We start from the raw sequence: 17,314 nt of genomic DNA, 5'->3' as shown, positions 1-17,314 counted from the left end.
GCTTTGCAAACTGTAAAACTTGATGTGAGCATTAGTTAAACAAAAAGTGGCTTTCCCACATATTACCTCATTTGATCTAACAGCAACCCTGTGAAACTGTTGAAGTGGGAATTATTAACCCCATTTTACAGAAATGGAAAGCAAGGTTCAATGAATTACATAATTGGCAGCTTGCAGATTGCCCAGCCAGTAAGTGGCAAAGCCATGGGTAGACCAGACCTGTCTGATCCTAAGTTCTATGTTCTTTAATTCATTGTACATAGCAAAAAGGTGCAGGCATGAGTCATAGCTGTAGGTTATTTGGATAATCTTTTGAATGCCAGTATTAGTTTGTGCTTTATCTGGACTGTGATCTCTTGGCGGGCAGAGATTATATCTTATTGACCTCTGTATTTCTAGCACCAGGTACAGTCTCTGGCGTATAGTAGGCATGTGTGGATATTATTAGAAGAATACATGAATTAGTATGAATTTATCGATACCTACTATATATAAGGCAGGAAGAAGCCTCTGAAGTGGTTGCCCTCATCATCGCCACTTTGCAGAGGAAGAAAAGGAAGCTTACAGCTATTGAGTAGGTCGTAGAGCTAGCAGAACTGAGATCTGGAATCACATCTGATTCCAAGTCTTACTGTCTTTCGTCCATACTGTCTCCAGGTGACTTAACAAAGCAATGAAGTACGTTTTAGCTAAGACATGAAGTCTGGAAGTTGATTGTGGGGAAAAGCCTGCCTCTTCTCTTGGTCCCTGATGGGCTCCATGTTCTCTGCTGCCTGAAAACACCATGGCTTTGGCCCCAGCAGCCTGCCCGTCTCCTGGCTCACACCTCAGTGAATAGTATGCTTTCTGCTGTTTACTTTCACACCATAAACCACCACCTGGAAAAAAGTGCTGAGTAAACTCAAACAAATACTAAGCTGATTTTTCATCTCTCCCAGGGCCCTCAAGGGAAAGTTCCAGCCCTGACCCCAGACTCAGCCTCCAGAGTCACCAGGAAGTCATTGCCCTTTCAATGTTGTGCAGAAAAAATGGGAATTACAGAGACAGGACCTAGGGTGTCCTGGGGCCTGGAGATTGTCATTCTTTATCTTGAGGCAAGACCAAGTGTTGTCTATGTGAGCCAGAAAGGAAAAGAGCTTAAACAACATCCTAGGGGGCTGCTTGACATAGCTCCGCAGCCCTGTCCTCACACGGGACCGTCTCATACAGGCAGGTCGCTAGAGAGAAACAGACAGGTGGGCCTGGCTGGACTTTTCAGCCAGGCTAAGTGGGGTGTGGTGAATGAATGTTTACCATTCTCAGGCGCCTATAGCCTCAGGCATACCATGATTCATCCATCATCCAACGAACCTTAATAAGAGGTCTATTCTATACCAGGATCTGTGCTTGGTACCAGGGATAGAGGTGATCAAAGGAATTAGACCAGCCTTGGGTTCCTAGTCTGATGATAAGACAGACACAGAAACAGAAAACCACTCTACCATGTAAAAATGGGAAGGAAAGAAACAAGTGAATAACCCACAGGGTGAATTACAGGAGATTTCTCAGAGGAGGGAGTACTTTTCAGCCAGTTCTTGGGGGTAGATTACACTGTCTAACAAGGAGGGTGCTCTGTGATAGAATCCCACATTCTTACAGCCTGAAGGGATCTTAAGTACCATTAGGTTCCAGTGCAATAGATGAGGAAACTGACACCCAGAAGAGAGGAAGTGACCTCCCCAAAGCCACACAGTAGATCAGTGGCTGAGCAGGCATAGATCTCACAAACCTCCTAGACTCCTTGTCTAAAGTTCACTGTGCTGACCTCAATTCAGGAAACCTTTCTTGGGTTGCTTGATCTTTGTCGTGCCTATTTGTCATCCACTTCACTGGGTGCTCTCCAGAGCCCAGTTAGGTCAGCAAAGGGCTGCTGCAAGGTGGCATCATGCAGCTCACACTCTCCAGACAAGGAACTGTCTGACAGGATCAGGAACTCTCCAGACAGGAACTGTAGCTCAGTGAAGTCAAGGGACCTGCCCCAGGTCACACAGCTTAGAAGCTCCTGAGCCTGGCATAGAACCCAAGTCCCTGGCTCCAGGTCAGAGATATCCCTTCCCACTTTACGGCTGAAGAATCTGATGTGTTACTGCACATAATAAGTACCTCCCTTTTGAGGTAATGTGCTTGGCAGGATGTCTGGCACAGGAATACAACGTACATGGTAACTGTTACTATTTTTTTAATTCTCAAACATTTTATTCATTGTCTTGTAGGTTGGTAGGAAGGTCTGATCCCCTGAGACCTAATTTTGATTTCTTTTCTTTTTCAAAGTAGCTAAGATATTAGCAGCTTCTAAACCAAGCGTGCAGCTTGGAAGGGAGATGAGCAAATACACCTTGACAGAGGTGCCAGCTAATTTAGTCTGAAAGAAATGAAAAGGGTTGAGATTTTCATGTGAATTTGAAGCATGTTGGGCCACGAGGCATGAGAATCAAGTCAGTCTCTCTCCATCAGAGCCCTGGCAGAGAGCTTCAGTGGACGTGGTTGCTCAACCTGTTTCCTAAAGAGCAGTTGTATTTTGGAAGACTTTACCACCTGCGCCTGCAGTAAGCATGAAGCTGTTGCTGACCTGGAGCCTGAGGGGCTTGTGAATCGGGCCCTGTGTGTTTTGCACCGTCTCACAGATGGACCTTTGTGAAGGGCGGGCAGCTCCACTCTGGCTATGAAGGGCCCCCCTCCAAACCGTTTGCTTTGGATCTGAAACCCCATTTAGATGGTTCTTGGAGTTGGGGTGAGGAAGCAGGAAGCTGAAAGAGAATAAACCCAGCAAAAGTACAGAACAAACTGTAGGTTTTGGACAACAACCCAGAGAATACTCACGGGATTGGGGTTCAGCCTCCCTCCCGCACCCCAACCTCAATCAGAGTCCAGGCAGTCATGAAATGCAGGCCCCAGAGCTCATCACGTGCCCAGCCAGACCACAAGCACTTCATTTGGCGACGGGGACTCATCCTTACTTTGTTTTCATACATAAGCGGTTTTTAATTACATTTGACTTTTCCTGACATCTGTTCAGAAGGCCAGTCCCCTTTGGAACGGGCAAGCACAAAGGCAGGGACAGGCTGGCAAGAGGGAGAAGCAAATTGAGCAGAGCCCTACAATCCCTCCTCTTTTGGTGGGGAAACAGGCACAGGACAGGTTCTGCCCAGAGAATTGTTCTCATCCGAGGGTCATTGTCCACGGAGATTAGTCTCCCGAACCTCTGGAATCCCGATCTGTCACAGAAGCCCAGGTATGTAGCCAAGTGTGACTTTGGTTTCCAATAATAACTTGCTCAATACTTGTTGTTTTTCTCTCTCCTCCCTCCCCTGCCCCTCTGGCCACTGCCTCCCCTCCTGGCCCTGGTGTCCTCCCTCCTTCTGCTCCTCCCCACAGAGATCTGTGCTGCCGACTGTGGCGGCCACGGCGTGTGTGTAGGGGGCACCTGCCGCTGCGAGGATGGCTGGATGGGGGCAGCCTGCGACCAGCGGGCCTGCCACCCGCGCTGTGCGGAGCACGGGACCTGCCGCGACGGCAAGTGCGAGTGCAGCCCTGGCTGGAATGGAGAACACTGCACCATCGGTATGGCAGGCCGAGGCCCCGGGTACCTTCTCTGGTCTGCAGGACACCTTTGTCTGTCAGGGCATTTCAGGGCCAGCCTGGGCCCTCATTGCATGTGGGGATGGGGAAGAAAGTCCTTTCATCTGGAGGCATTACGACTGGCATTTCCTAGCCATCGGTTAGATTTAAACTCACAATTTGGTGTTTTAAACCTTATTACTCCCAATTTCCATTTCCCAGGGCCTGGTTAGCTGGTTAGCACACCTTGCTCTTTAGCTCCTTCCAGGCTAAATGCAGTGTGGCTCTGTGTCAGGGAGCTCTGTGTTCAGGAATTAGGCAGATGAGCACTTCTTAGCAGCTATGGGCAAGCCCCGTCAACACTCTGGAGCCTCAGTTTCATCACTCGTAAGATGGGGATAATAATACATGTGAAGACCTTAGCAAAGGCTGGCATGCAGTGGAGTGCCCAGTACATGCAGCCATTATTATCCAATGCATTATCTTGCTAGGATGGCTGGGGCTTAATTCTGAGCCCTCCATGCCCCCTGGGCTCCTAGGTCAGAATTCCGCAAGAGGTCTGGAATCCTGGGGGAGAGCTCCCCACAGGCCCTGAGGCCACATCTGGAGTCCCTTAGGCCTGGGATCTTCCCCCATCCTCAGTTTCCATCCTGTCTGCATTTGTCTCCTTTCCCCTCCCTTGGGGGCTCCTCGGCACCAGCTCCTGCTGAAGCGGCTCTGAAAACAAGCTGATCACTTCGTTCCCTTCTTTCTGCCTTTCCTGCTGGTTTTGTTGATTTTAAACTCAGCCAGACGTTTTGCTTGGTTTATTATCCTGGAATGAGCACTCACCAAAAGCTCTTTATTGAATCAACTGGTTTGTGTATATATGTGTGTTTTAACTTCTTCCCCTTCTGTTTTTGTTTTTTGTTTTTTGTTTTTTTTAATGAAGGGTCTGTGATCAGCTGGTGAGCACATGGCTTTAGAAGGCAGGATTCCAGGTGCCTTTCTGGCTCAGAAAGTAACCTCTTGGGTCTTAGAGAAACTGGAAGACAAGCCCCACAGCTTTGGAGAGACAGAGGAATTTTGAGCAAACAGAGCTACCTCTTACCCCTTGAGGGTTTTTTTTAGTCTTCGTTGTTTTCGTTTTGAAGCCTAACATTAGTTTATATCCTTGGTCCCTGCCCCTGAAACATCCCTGGTTTTGGTCATGGAGCACCTTACATTTATTAATATTAATAATAATAATGGCTTCTGATTTTTAAGTATTCACAACATGCTGAGAGCTGTGCTAAGAACTTTAGCTGCATTATTTTATCCTCCTTACAATTACCCTGTGAAGCAGTATGTATTATTTCCTCATTTTCGAGGATCTGAGGCTTAAGGTCACAGAACTTCAAAGAGGTAGAACAGGAATTTGACACTTGATTTTTCCTTACCAGCTGCTTGCTCTGCAGCCGTTGCATGACAAAGTCCAGGTTTGCTACTGAGGCACCTGCTCCTGTCCCTCCTGGAGACTGTGCCGTGTTGTGGCAGTTGCACTCGGAGTCTGTCACCTAATCTGCCCAGCCCCCACCCTCAACAGAGCCACTCCATCACGATGGCAGCCACTGCGGCAGCCATTGCAGGTTGTGCTGCGTCATCTTACTGTGTGCTCCTTAATGGCTTCTTTATGTCGGTGTCATCCTCCCTTACAATTGTCCTGGAAACCCCTTAGTGAGAAGTGGCCCTGGTCATCCAAGGGGCCCTCTTCTTTAAACTCTGCTTTCACCTCACTTTCCCTTTTCTACATGACTGAGGATGAACCAAGCTTTCAGCCTCCCAGCCCAGAAGAAAGCCCACACCTATCTTAAAAAAAAAAAAAAAAAAAAAAAAAAGGCCGGGTGCAGTGGCTCACGCCTGTAATCCCAGCACTTTGGGAGGCCGAGGCGGGTGGATCACGAGGTCAGGAGATCGAGACCATCCTGGCTAACACGGTCAAACCCCGTCTCTACTAAAAATACGAAAAATTAGCCGGGCATGGTGGCGGGTGCCTGTAATCCCAGCCACTCAGGAGGCTGAGGCAGGAGAATGGCGTGAACCCGAAGGCAGAGCTTGCAGTGAGCCGAGATCATGCCACTGCACTCCAGCCTGGGTGACAGAGCGAGACTCCGTCTCAAAAAGAAACAAAACACAAAAACAAAAAACAAAAAACAGAGCCCAGAGAGGGCCCATTCTGTTTGCTGTCTCTTACTTCCAGAGTCCTCAGCTCATCTTACCAAACTCCAAAACATTTGCAAATATTGGACAAAAATGTTATAAGATAAACGCATCTCATCTTAGGGAACCTCTCCCTTCATCTAGTCACACATGACTCATGTCAGGGCTTGTGGGCAGGCTGTTTTACAGGCAGTATTTTCTGGATATTCATCAGTCTGGCCTTAAAAATGTCCCTTTTATTCTGATGCCAAGAAGTCAAACCATCCACTCCTACCTCTCCTGTATGTTCTGTTGTCGCTCTTCTAGAAGAGATTCCACCTTGGGGTTGCAGATACCTTTTCCCTCCACTAAGAAATACATCAAGGTAAATGTGCACAATATAAGAAGAAGGTTGACAGTCCTAAATACCAAAGAAATGTCATAGGACATTGAAGAAGCAATGGACTAGTCATAGTGGCTCAGTTGAAAGGACTTTGGCTGGGAATTCTATTACTACCTCTCATTGTGTGGTGAGCATTTTCTTCGTCCTTGTCTAATTTTCCTGCATGGTAACCTTCTGTCTGTGGGTCTCTGCCTGTGGCCAGCTGCATCCCCACGAGAAACTCAGCACCCTTGTGCTGAAGGAACACTTCAATAACCCCGTAGGATATAAGGGAAGAGGGAGGGGAAGCAAAGTAGAGAAACAATGGTGCCATCCTTTTCTTGTTGAAATAGAAATGAGAAGGGGAAATCCATTTTTAGTCTTTCATGATAACGAGAAGCATTTCCCTGTTTCCAGAGAACTGTACTCCCTGTGAGAGTCATTTAGGAAAAGAAAAACACTGCTGATGTGAACAGTTAGAAACTCAAAGTGTTAAATTTTCTCTTGTTATCAGATTTCATTACTATACAATAGGTCATTATCGTGCAGCTAGCTCCTAGCTGCAATTTTTACTTCCCATACCAGAGAAAGAGCTGGTATCCACGACACTGATTTAGAGACCTCTAGGCAGTGGAAGCAAAAAAAGAGGGTCTATTTATTTACATACTGCTGCCCTGCACAAACAGGAAGGAATGGCTTGATTACCTTACAGCAGGAATACAGAATTTAAAGAACAAGACAAATCTAGGCCCCTTATGGCCAAGTCCCCAGCATTAAAAACCTTTTTACCCCAATGACGTTTCCCAGAGCAGACTATTAACGTAGGAATTAAATATCTTCTTTTGGAGCCTTTGGCTCACCTTATCTTTCATGGAAGCTACTTGATTCTTCTCAAGAGAGATTGGTTTTCAGAATAAAAGGGAATTTGACAGTGGCACCTCTTCAATGACAGTATTTTTGTCAAACAACAAAAATATTTTATATTCAATCCTAATTCCTTATGTTGGGAATCACCTGTCTCTTTGCATCTTGAAGAAGGGTCTTTGGTAAAAGCACCAGGGCCAGACCACGCAGTTGCCTGAGGCTTAATTTCTCTCTCCGTGAATCACAGAATGGAGTGGCTGGAGGAGGTCCCCGAGGGTGACAGAATTTCAGCCCCCTTCTCCACTGCCCACAGAACTGTATACCCATCAGCCCAAAAGTGAGTCACCTGCTCCTAAAAATACCTCGTGAAGAAAGAGGGATTCTTCATTTTTACTGTTACTTACATGACACTAATACTCCCACTTGTGTATGTGAAACCCAGTTTTCCTAGTCCAGAAGAAGTTAAGGTAAGATGGACTGATTTGGATCTGTTTCGAAAGTATATGATTAACAGAGAGTCACCAAACGCATATTTTTTAGTTCTTTTCAGGGAGTTTTAAGGATCCCTGAAGTCTGGGGCTTGACCTCTGATTTCCTTTGAGAAAGCTGAAACTCATAGTTAAATTTAACAAGGTGTTTAATTTTTTTCCTATTTCTTTGAAAACACTACTAACATTTTGGATCAATTCTATGATGGTTTTTCTATTCACCTCAGTGCCCCTTGTCTCTAAAGTCTGAAAACACCTGTAGAAAATGCCAGCTTCTGATTACATTAATAAAATTCCAGCCTTGACTCCAAAGCTGTGATTGTTCAAGATACCAGATATACAGAATTATTTACCAGACTTCAGGAAAGCTGTCCAATCCTAGAAATCCTGATTTTTAAACAAAACTTCCTCTGGGGGTAAAGATCAAAATGATACCCTGAAGATACAATTACTTGAGTGAGCAAAACCAGACTTCCCAATGAAGAGAAATTATAAAGAAAAGCCACAAAATCTTCCGTGCTTTGTCCACTTTTTTTTTTTTTTTTTTTTTGGAAGAGTCTCACTCTGTTGCCCATGCTAGAGTACAGTGGCACCATCTCGACTCACTGAAACTTCCGCCTCCCAGGTTCAAGCAGTTCTGCCTCAGCCTCCCGAGTAGGTGGGACTATAGGTGTGCACTACCACACCAGCTAATTTTTGTTTTTTGTTTTTTGGTTTTTTGAGATGGTGTTTCACTCTTGTTGCCCACGCTGAAGTGCAATGGTGTGATCTCGGCTCACCACAACCTCCACCTCCCAGATTCAAGTGATTCTCCTGCCTCAGTCTCCCGAGTAGCTGGGATCGCAGGCACCCACCACCACACCTGTCTAATTTTGTAGTTTGAGTGGAGGCGGAGTGTCTCCATGTTGGTCAGGCTGGTCTCAAACTCCTGACCTCAGGTGATCCACCTGCCTCAGCCTCCCAAAGTGCTGGGATTACAGGCATAAGCCAGCACACCTGGCCCTTTGTCCACTTTTGCCTGATAGTTCTCAGATTTCTTTTTCATAATCAGAAAATCCTTAACCAAGAGCCCACAAATCACTCATGAGGTATAGGCTGCTGTGATGATGCTATGGTTATCCCTTCAGAAAGCATTCACTCACAACAGGACCTGTGGTTTGACAGGAAAGATGCTGACAAGGAGAGAGAGAAAATGTACAGGGATCTACCTCAAGTTATCAGAGCACAAGTTTGGTTTGCTAATGATCCTGGGAGACTTCAGCCCACATGTGGTGGGGTGGGAACCTGGCTTTGAATTTCTTTCATTGTGGGCGTCACTGACCACTTATCCAAAGAGAGAAGAGCACTAATGTATCCAAGAGCTTACCAAGAACATCTCTTTGGTGGTTTGTCATCCATCTGAAAGAAGCTCGGATGACTAGAACCACCAACCCATCACCTGCTGTGGTGATCCTTGATTCTTGTGGCCTAACATGTACCAACAATGCAGCTGTTCGAGTTGCCCTGAGGCTCCTGGAGAGTAAGAATGAAAAGCCTCTTGCCATGTTCTCCATAACTTTGGATAGGGGGCCCCTGAAGACTTTAAAGATTATCCCAAGAGAAACTTTTGGAAACCTCTTTTGGTAGAGGCAAATCAAGGAAAGAAGTTTTTATGTTGGTGATCAGAGAAAGGCCAAAAAGACCTAAGACCACGCAGACCAACTGCATGCCAAAAGCTCAGTCTGTAGCATAAATAGCTATAGTACCATTATTATCTCCAGCTTTTCACATAGAGATAGGAGCATAGTAGGGGTATGAGAAACATTTATGCAAATGCCAAAGAAACAGCGTGGCCCAAGAGGAAAGATGACTACTGCCATCATCTTTATCCTGAAGTTCTGAAGAGAAAGATGCAGGAATTGATGAAGTCCTGAATCCACCTTTCATGATGCAAAGTTTGCATCATCTTTTCTAAAAGTTGGTACTTTAAAATCATGAATTTTTAAACAATTGTACTCAAGAGCATTTGCGCCAAGGTTTTCAAACAATAAAAGCAACCACAGCATGGACTTCCGCATATGCCTTTTATAAATAAATGGCAGTAAAGTTCAAGGACTCATTTGTCATTCCCATTTTCAGTAGCCACAGACAAGGAAGCTCTGTTCCATTCTCGGAAAACTCATGGACTTGGTAGTAACTGGCTGTTACCAGCTTTTGGATTCACAGTGTGGCTTGGGGCTCTTTGTAGCAAAGGAATCCCTTTTGATTTGTGGAGTCAGGATTTGAAGTTTTGAATGTCTACTCTTGTCTCCTGAAAACTCGCAGTGATGATGGTAACCTAAGCCTGCCTCCATCATTTCCACTGACTTCCTTTCCTACCTGTGGTCTGGGGAAATAGTAAGAATTTTTAAAGGTATCAAAAACATATTTTCACTTAATAGCATGGTTACCTGGTTCTTGAAAATGGCGTTAGAAGAGAGAGAGAGCTCTCTTAAGCCAGCCCCTGGCCCTGGGGAGATTATCCTATAGAGTGGATATAAGCTTCACTCACCACCAGAACTATGATACCACTGTTAGGTTTGGAGACAATCAAGAAAGATTTTCATCAGAGAACTCCCTCACAGTGGATGCTATGACCACTTGGATCCCAGTGATGGCATCTCATCCAGCCTAGCCATCCCTGGGAAAAAAATCTAGGCTCACTACACCTCTTCTATAACTGGATTCAGAGTTATTACAAGAACTATAATTAGGACGCTCCAAAAAATTCTGCAGATGTGAAAGCTAACAAAAACCACAAAAGCCAGGTGATTCTATGTATTCATGCTCTTTGATAGCATATCCTGGGAGATGAGATGTAAAACATTTTAGACCACTTTGCAAAATTAGATAAATTAGCTTGACTAAGACTAAAGTGACAGAAGAGCCAAGAATCAAGAAAGCTTTCCCTTTAGCCTGAGATATTTCCTAGGCCATTTCTCGTGTGGGCTATTCCCATTTTTCATTGTTTGGCATTCCATAGCTTTGTTTACTCATCCCTGCTTAACAAGTACTCCCTTTCATGTTCCCATCTTATATCCTACATCTCATGGACTCCACAACATCTATAAGAATGAAAAAAGGCATGTATCCTCAGTTAAAATTTCCTCTTCCCAATTTTCCACTTGGCTGTGCAGGCTCCAGAAGTGTATTTCATCTTGAACCAGAGACCACATGGATACCTGAACTAAGAACACAGCCTCTTATCCACTAGTCTTTGAGGCTAATATATATTGATGAACAACAATATCTGTTCTATCCAGAGAATTTAAAAATATATAATTTATGTTTTTCTATGAAGAGAGTAAGAATGTTTAAATAACCCTAGGGATTTCTGATAAGGCCACACCGTTGCAGTCCAGTCCTGTCAGATGGACTTTTGATTCATGTGTGAAATTCAGCTGAGGCTGGAGTGCAGCCGGCTGAAGGCATCAGATCCTTCAGGAGACTGCCCAGCTACCCAGCCTTTGCACAACACGCTAGGGGGAGGTGTGGAGAGATAAGGAAAGAGAAGCTCCTCGAAGGGCTATAACTACAGGCTATGTAGGGCAGGTGAAATGGTATTAGTGATTCATGCAAGGAATTTAAGAGGCCTGCCCTGCTGTAAACACTCAGCCAGACACCAATATATATGCACAGTGGGGTTTATTTCAGAGCAACCTTTGATACCCATCCTCAAATAAGCAAAACTTTAGAAGGCCAAATAATTCAAGGCTTGGACATAACCCCTCCATTGGAAAACAAAGCACACATCATTCTTTCTTTAGGGTTAATAAGCATTGAGAAATGCTCAGATTTTCTTTGCTTTGTCTTGTTTTTCACAGTGACATCCATTGACCTGCACCTCATAGTCTGTGTAAGATGCACAAAGGAGGGATGCGTCTTACTTAGAACACTAAGCATTCTGCATTCAAGCATATGTGGGCACATGTGTACATGAAAAATTCAAGAATGGCAAACAGATAATCCAGCAGTATATTTGATCAAAGACTCAACCCCCTTCACTAGTGCATATCAGAGATTATTCAAATTTTGCATATTTCTAAATTCCAACTTCTTGGAAATGCCTCTGCCCAAATGGGGTACCATTTGTCCTTGGTATGGCTGCTTCACCTGTAGGGAAGTTGGATGCTGCTCTGAGTAGTCAAAGGGACAGGCTCTAGTTTTCTGTAAAGCCAGACAAAGCTGGCAGAGCAGGAGTGTGGCCACTTTTGCAGCTTCCCATCCTTCTTTGTCTGTTTTCCTTATTCATATGTCTTCTTGTTTCTATGATCACATTTCCAAATGCCTGGATCACAGAATGAGTTGAAGTTCCTTTTGGCCATCTCTGGAGAATGCTTGCTCTCCCTCCTCCTCTCTCGTGTCGTCCTGTCTTTGGTTTTATTTTCCCCACCGTGGCATAGGCCTGTCCCAAACGTGGGGCACAATCCCTTTGTCTCTTTAGCATCTGGCATGGTTATGTGACAGGCGATATTGCACTTACTCGATCCTACCTTAAATGTCCTGTCTTTTATCTCCCTAGCTCACTATCTGGATAGGGTAGTTAAAGGTATGGTCTTCCTTCCTCTATTTTCCTGTTGTCTTTGTGTGTGTGTTTGTGTCTGAGCATAAAGAAGTGTGTATATAAAAATGTATATACACTGCATAAGCATGATGTCTGGATGCTACTGCATCCCCAGTTTTGTCACAACATCCATTGCCCAAAGGGGATGGGTTTTCGGTCACAAGGTGGTTGATATACCTGGAGTGTCACAGATGCTCATATCTGTTTGTGACAATACCATTGTACTTTTGTTTTTCCCTCCCCCCTGCCCCATGTACATACACCCTTCACTCTTTCCACCCCATCTCATGTCACCCTGCCCATCTGTTATGGCACCTGGTCCACCAGAATTAATATGCTGGCAACCAGGGTGGGTGGCCTGGGAGAGGAGGACACCCAAGAGCAAGTTAAGAAATTTTAAGGACTACTTTGTAGTACTATTGTGTTCATTCATCAACAAGCATCTATGGAGCACCTACTGTGTACTAGGCACCTATGCCAGGGTCTGGAGACAAGGGGACAAACAGACCCCCGACCTCAGGGAGCGGATGGTCTGTTTGTTTATTTGTTTGTTTTCCTTTTCAGAGAAGGCCTGACTTTGGTAAGTTTTGTCTTTGAAGAGTATTCCCTAAAGGCAAAGTAACTCCTTCCATTTTAAACATTTACATTAGTTAGGTGGTACCTGATTTTCCAATTTGGCCACATTGCTCTAAGAATAAGTCTCAGAATAATCAGATATGTGTGCTCTTAAAAGACTCTAAGCTCCTTGAGGAGAAATACCATGTCATTTTCATCTTTTTGTTCTCAGGCCCTAACACAGCACCTGGTACAAAATATGTACTCAGCAGATAGGGACACATATTCTAGAGTCGGACTGCCTGGGTTTGAATCCCAGCTTCAACATGCAGTGAACTAAGTGACCGTGGGCAAGTGATTTAACTTATCTTGCTAACAGGACCCACCTCATAAGGGTGGTATGAGGATTAAGTGAAGTAATGAATACAATGTGCTTAGTATATAGGCAGGAATTATGCTCAATAAGTATGAATTATACTGCTTTATTCATCATATACTTGTTCTCATCCTTAATTTGAAGGACTTCATTAGCTAGATTAATTTTTGAAACCGTAAAGGAAAATGCTAAATTGGCTTTTAATAAGAGATAGCAACAGCTGTTTTAAAACTTATGGAAAGGGTTTTGGGGAAACATAACTGACTAAATGCTTTTCAGCTGGGACAGCTTTGCCAAGTACAGCAAAGGTGTTGCATAGGATCCATCAGATGGAGGAGGAGCAAGGGTCTTCATATTTCATGTGCTAGTCCTCAACTGAGAATAAAATCATTCCAGCAAGAAAGAGTAGTACCTCTGAGCCTCTTTAAAACAGGCATTTCACAATTTTCATTAGCAGAGGACTCTTCAGGGTGGGCTAAATTTTATGATGTTACCGTCTATTTGATGGAAAATTTTCCTACTATGTGAAGATTTTTCACATCCGTGAGTCTTAGGTGAGTCATGTGATTTTTTTAAGGGAATAGATATAATGATACCCATTTGATTGAAAAAGGAAACTGAAGTTGAGAAGTTGAGTGGGTCATCCTGGCTCACACTTCTAGTAAGTAGCAGAACCAGGACTCTGCATTTCCTGGCTTTATCCATATTTCAACATTCTATCTTCTGTCACCTTAAGTCACCAAGAATGTCCATAATTTCCAATATATTTTCCTCCATACCACATCTTCCAAACTGGCACCCTCACTGGGAAGTGGCCTGTATTCTTTCTCAAATCACCTGCTCTGATCTTTAGTTCAGAAAATATCATCACCTGAACTTTAGTTGGATTAGGTCAATGAATCATAACTTGTTTTAAAAGGCAAATGTTTCTTGGCAAAATCTAGGTCTGACCCAAGCACTCATCTGGCTGATATTTTGGTATAATGGATACTAATTCTAAAAAAATAATCCAGAGATCTGTCTCTTGGAAGTTCAGGTCTTGTCAGAGTAGAGTATTTTACTGTTCAAAGATGGGCAAGATTTTGTTCATTGCTTCCCAGTTGCTTTGGTAGAGAGTAAAGAAACAATGTTTACTCAACAAATCTGCTGAACTCCTAAGTGTTAGGAAATATGAATACCACACAACAGATATGGTCCCTGCTCTCAAGGTGCCTGCAGTCTAGCAGAGAAGACACTAAAACAAATAATTCCAACGTAGTGTGATGAGAGTTATGACAGGGGAAGTCCAAAGGCCACCACTTAGCAAGTAGCCACCCCACTAACTTAGGTTGTTGGGGTCTTATAGATTGTGGAATTTAACGTAAGGGTATAAGAAAGCATCTGAAGGTTTTTAAAAGCAAGATGATAACTAGATCACATTTGTGATTTGGAAGATCAGTCTGGCCCTATTGTGAAAGGAGAATTGAGGGGGGACTATTGAGAACAAGAAGACCGATTACCAGACTATTGCTGTCATCTAGGTAAGAGATGATGATGGCTTTGTCTAGGGAAGTGAATATGGAGAGAGAAAAGAGTATAAGAGGACCAGTAAGAGAAACATAAAGAAATGGGCCATTTGATATATGATAAGTGTATTGCATGGCATCCATGCCACTTAACTAAAAAATAATACCTTCAAGGATTCTGAAAGTCTTCTAATCATACCTGGTGCTAGCTGCAAGGGGGACTTCTTCATAGGCCTAAGCAGGAGATTGAAGATAAAGTGGTCCCTTGTAATTCAAAGGGCATCATTTCTTTTGAAAAGCTTTGTTAGCCTTTCTCTAAACTTTAAAATTACATTATTTTGACTCTAGCAAATGCCTGGTGTGGGTCTTTCCAGAAGGGATTATTAATGTCACGTGGGCTCTCTGAATTATTGATGAGTTTCAGGGTTTGTGGAATTAGCCTCAGCGGGTAAGGATGGACATATTGCTTTAAGAAAGTCTGCAAGTCATCCTGGAGGAGTCTTCGTAATGCTGGCTATTAGGGGTGTAATTATCCCAGAAGCAAATGGCTGGATGAAAGCAAACGTTGTTCCACCCACAGGTACTCACAGTCCCTCTGAAACTTAGAGGATAGTGCAGATCTTTAGGGTATCACTTGGTCCATTTGAAGAAATTGACTGTGGATTTCCACATTTGTGATTCTCTGTGATTCCACATCTGGAGTTAACCCTCCCTGAGAACACCTGCTCCACATCTTCCAAACTGGCACCTCAATGATTCATTGACCTAATCCCACTAAAGATCTGGTGATGATATTTTCAGACAGCCTCAGAGCAGCATGGACTATGTGCCCAAGATGCCATGTGCCCACAGGAGTTCACTAGAGCAGGGCTTCCCTGAGGGTGTTCTATAGAATGGAATATCACACAGGTTACTGGGTGGGGGAAAGTTGGAAAATGCAGTAGTAATGAAATAAGCAGCTTTCTTTATTCTAAGACTTCTTGGAGCCTTTAATATATTGATATTCGTGTGACTTTCTACAATAAGAGTATAGAATGCAATGTTTTCCAAACTTATTTGACTGCAGAAGCTTGTTCTTGAAGACCTCATAGAACTACTATTTCACAAGGTTCACTTTGAGAAGTATGGTTTGTGATTATAAGACCTATTTTAAACCCTTCCTGGAACAAAGTATGGTATAAATAAAGAGAATATAAAAAATTTTAGGGCAGATGATATATCTCATCTCTGTTAATTAACACAAAGTCCAGTATCCTCCAGGTACTGAGTAAAGCTGGTTGAATTTAAGAACAGAATCAACTAACTTGAAGTTGTTTTGACCTTCTCTATTGGGTCAGTGATGCCGGAAGGACCTAATGGATCATCTCATCCAAATCCTTATTTTATAAATGGGGAAATTGAGACCCAAAGAGAGAAAGTAACTTTCCCAACTCCCCCCATATTAGGCCAGAACCCAGGTCTCTTGTCCCTCTCATTGATTCATTTTAACAAATATATATTGAGTGTCTGCTATGTGCAGGCACTGGTACATTCTAATGGAAGAAGTAAGACAATGAAACTAATTGCAGAATTGATCATGTAAGTATCCTTGGGACTGTTGCTATTGAGAGAAGTACAGTATGCTAGGAAAGCATGAATGGTGGCCTGCACTGGGACTCGCAGCCCTGAACCCATCGTGCCACCTCTCACTGCACTGCATGTTCATGGTGCCGTGAGACAAGCCCAGTGCTTGTCTTGATTGTTTTTGGCAAGGATTTATTTATGAGGACCATAGCTTTTGACCTAAACATTATACAACTTGGGCTGGCAAAGGGTTATTTTCTTGTTTATGAATTTCTTAGTGAAGTTATACAAACTTAAAACAAGTAAATCCAATAATAATAATAATAACAGCTCTCATTTATTGAATGCCTATGTATGTTACCCACTGTGATAAATAATTGGTATATATTATCTCATTTAATACTCTCAAGTACTCTTAGAATCAGGTATTATCTCCATTTTACAGATGAGAAAACTGAAGCTTAGAGTTAAATAATTTGCCAGTTATAACACAAGTAGTAAGTAAAATGATGGTGCTAGGATTTGAACTGAGGCTGATCTACCTCCAAAGTCCTCACTCTATTACGACACATGGCTTTTATTAAAAATTCAGGATTAAATGGTGTAAAATTGGATCTGCCCTAGAAAATCAGGATCTGAATATTTTTAACAAAAATTTACTTATTTTAGAAATCTATATAAAGTGCCTAGCACAGTGGCCAGCCCTAGTAGACCCTCAGTACATGGCAGCTGTCTTTGTCTCACCATCCTGAAGCATCTAAACCAGAGGTTGGCAAATTACAGCCCACAGACCAAATCGGGCCCATCACCTATTTTTGTAAATCAAGTTAGTTGGAGCACAGCCATGCTTATTCATTTAAAAATGGCTGCTTTCAAGCTATAATGGCAGAGTTGAGTAATTGCAAGAGACCATATGGCTCACAAGCCTAAACTATTTATTCTCTGGGTCTTTACAGAACAAGTTTGCTGACTCTGATCTAGATAACTGCCTCAGTTTCCTATTTTGCCTTTCTGTGAGCCCCACCTGAGGTTATGGGTACAACATATGATATTATATGCCCTCTGCCCAAAATAGAGAGAAGGTAAAGGTGAGTAGAAGATTCAGATATTATGTTTGAGCTGTATGCCAGGCTTTGTGCATCATGCATACCTTATTTAACCCCCCCAACAACCACAGTTTGTAAGTAAAAAGACTGAGGCTCAAAGAAATTCAATAACGTGCCTGAGTCACACAGCCACTGAGTG

General features: G+C 43.4%; 1 protein-coding gene across 24 annotated transcripts in view; it reads left to right on the top strand.

Moving 5' to 3' along the window:
* LOC105468948 (teneurin transmembrane protein 4) overlaps positions 1-17,314 on the top strand; it is a 3,228,145-nt gene that overhangs the window by 3,095,901 nt on the left and 114,930 nt on the right. For 22 of the 24 annotated variants that reach the window (XM_071075888.1, XM_071075902.1, XM_071075903.1 and 19 more), the window contains 2 exons: positions 3,415-3,600; positions 12,029-12,055. In XM_071075888.1, coding sequence (XP_070931989.1) covers positions 3,415-3,600; positions 12,029-12,055 — 213 coding nt within the window. The remainder of the gene's footprint in view (positions 1-3,414; positions 3,601-12,028; positions 12,056-17,314) is intronic. The other 2 variants (XM_071075900.1, XM_071075899.1) reach the window with 1 other exon arrangement.

This window comes from Macaca nemestrina, chromosome 12 (assembly GCF_043159975.1).
Source record: "Macaca nemestrina isolate mMacNem1 chromosome 12, mMacNem.hap1, whole genome shotgun sequence".
NCBI lineage: Eukaryota > Metazoa > Chordata > Mammalia > Primates > Cercopithecidae > Macaca > Macaca nemestrina.
Note: the sequence above shows the minus strand (reverse complement) of the source record. Positions and strands in the feature narration are given on the sequence as shown.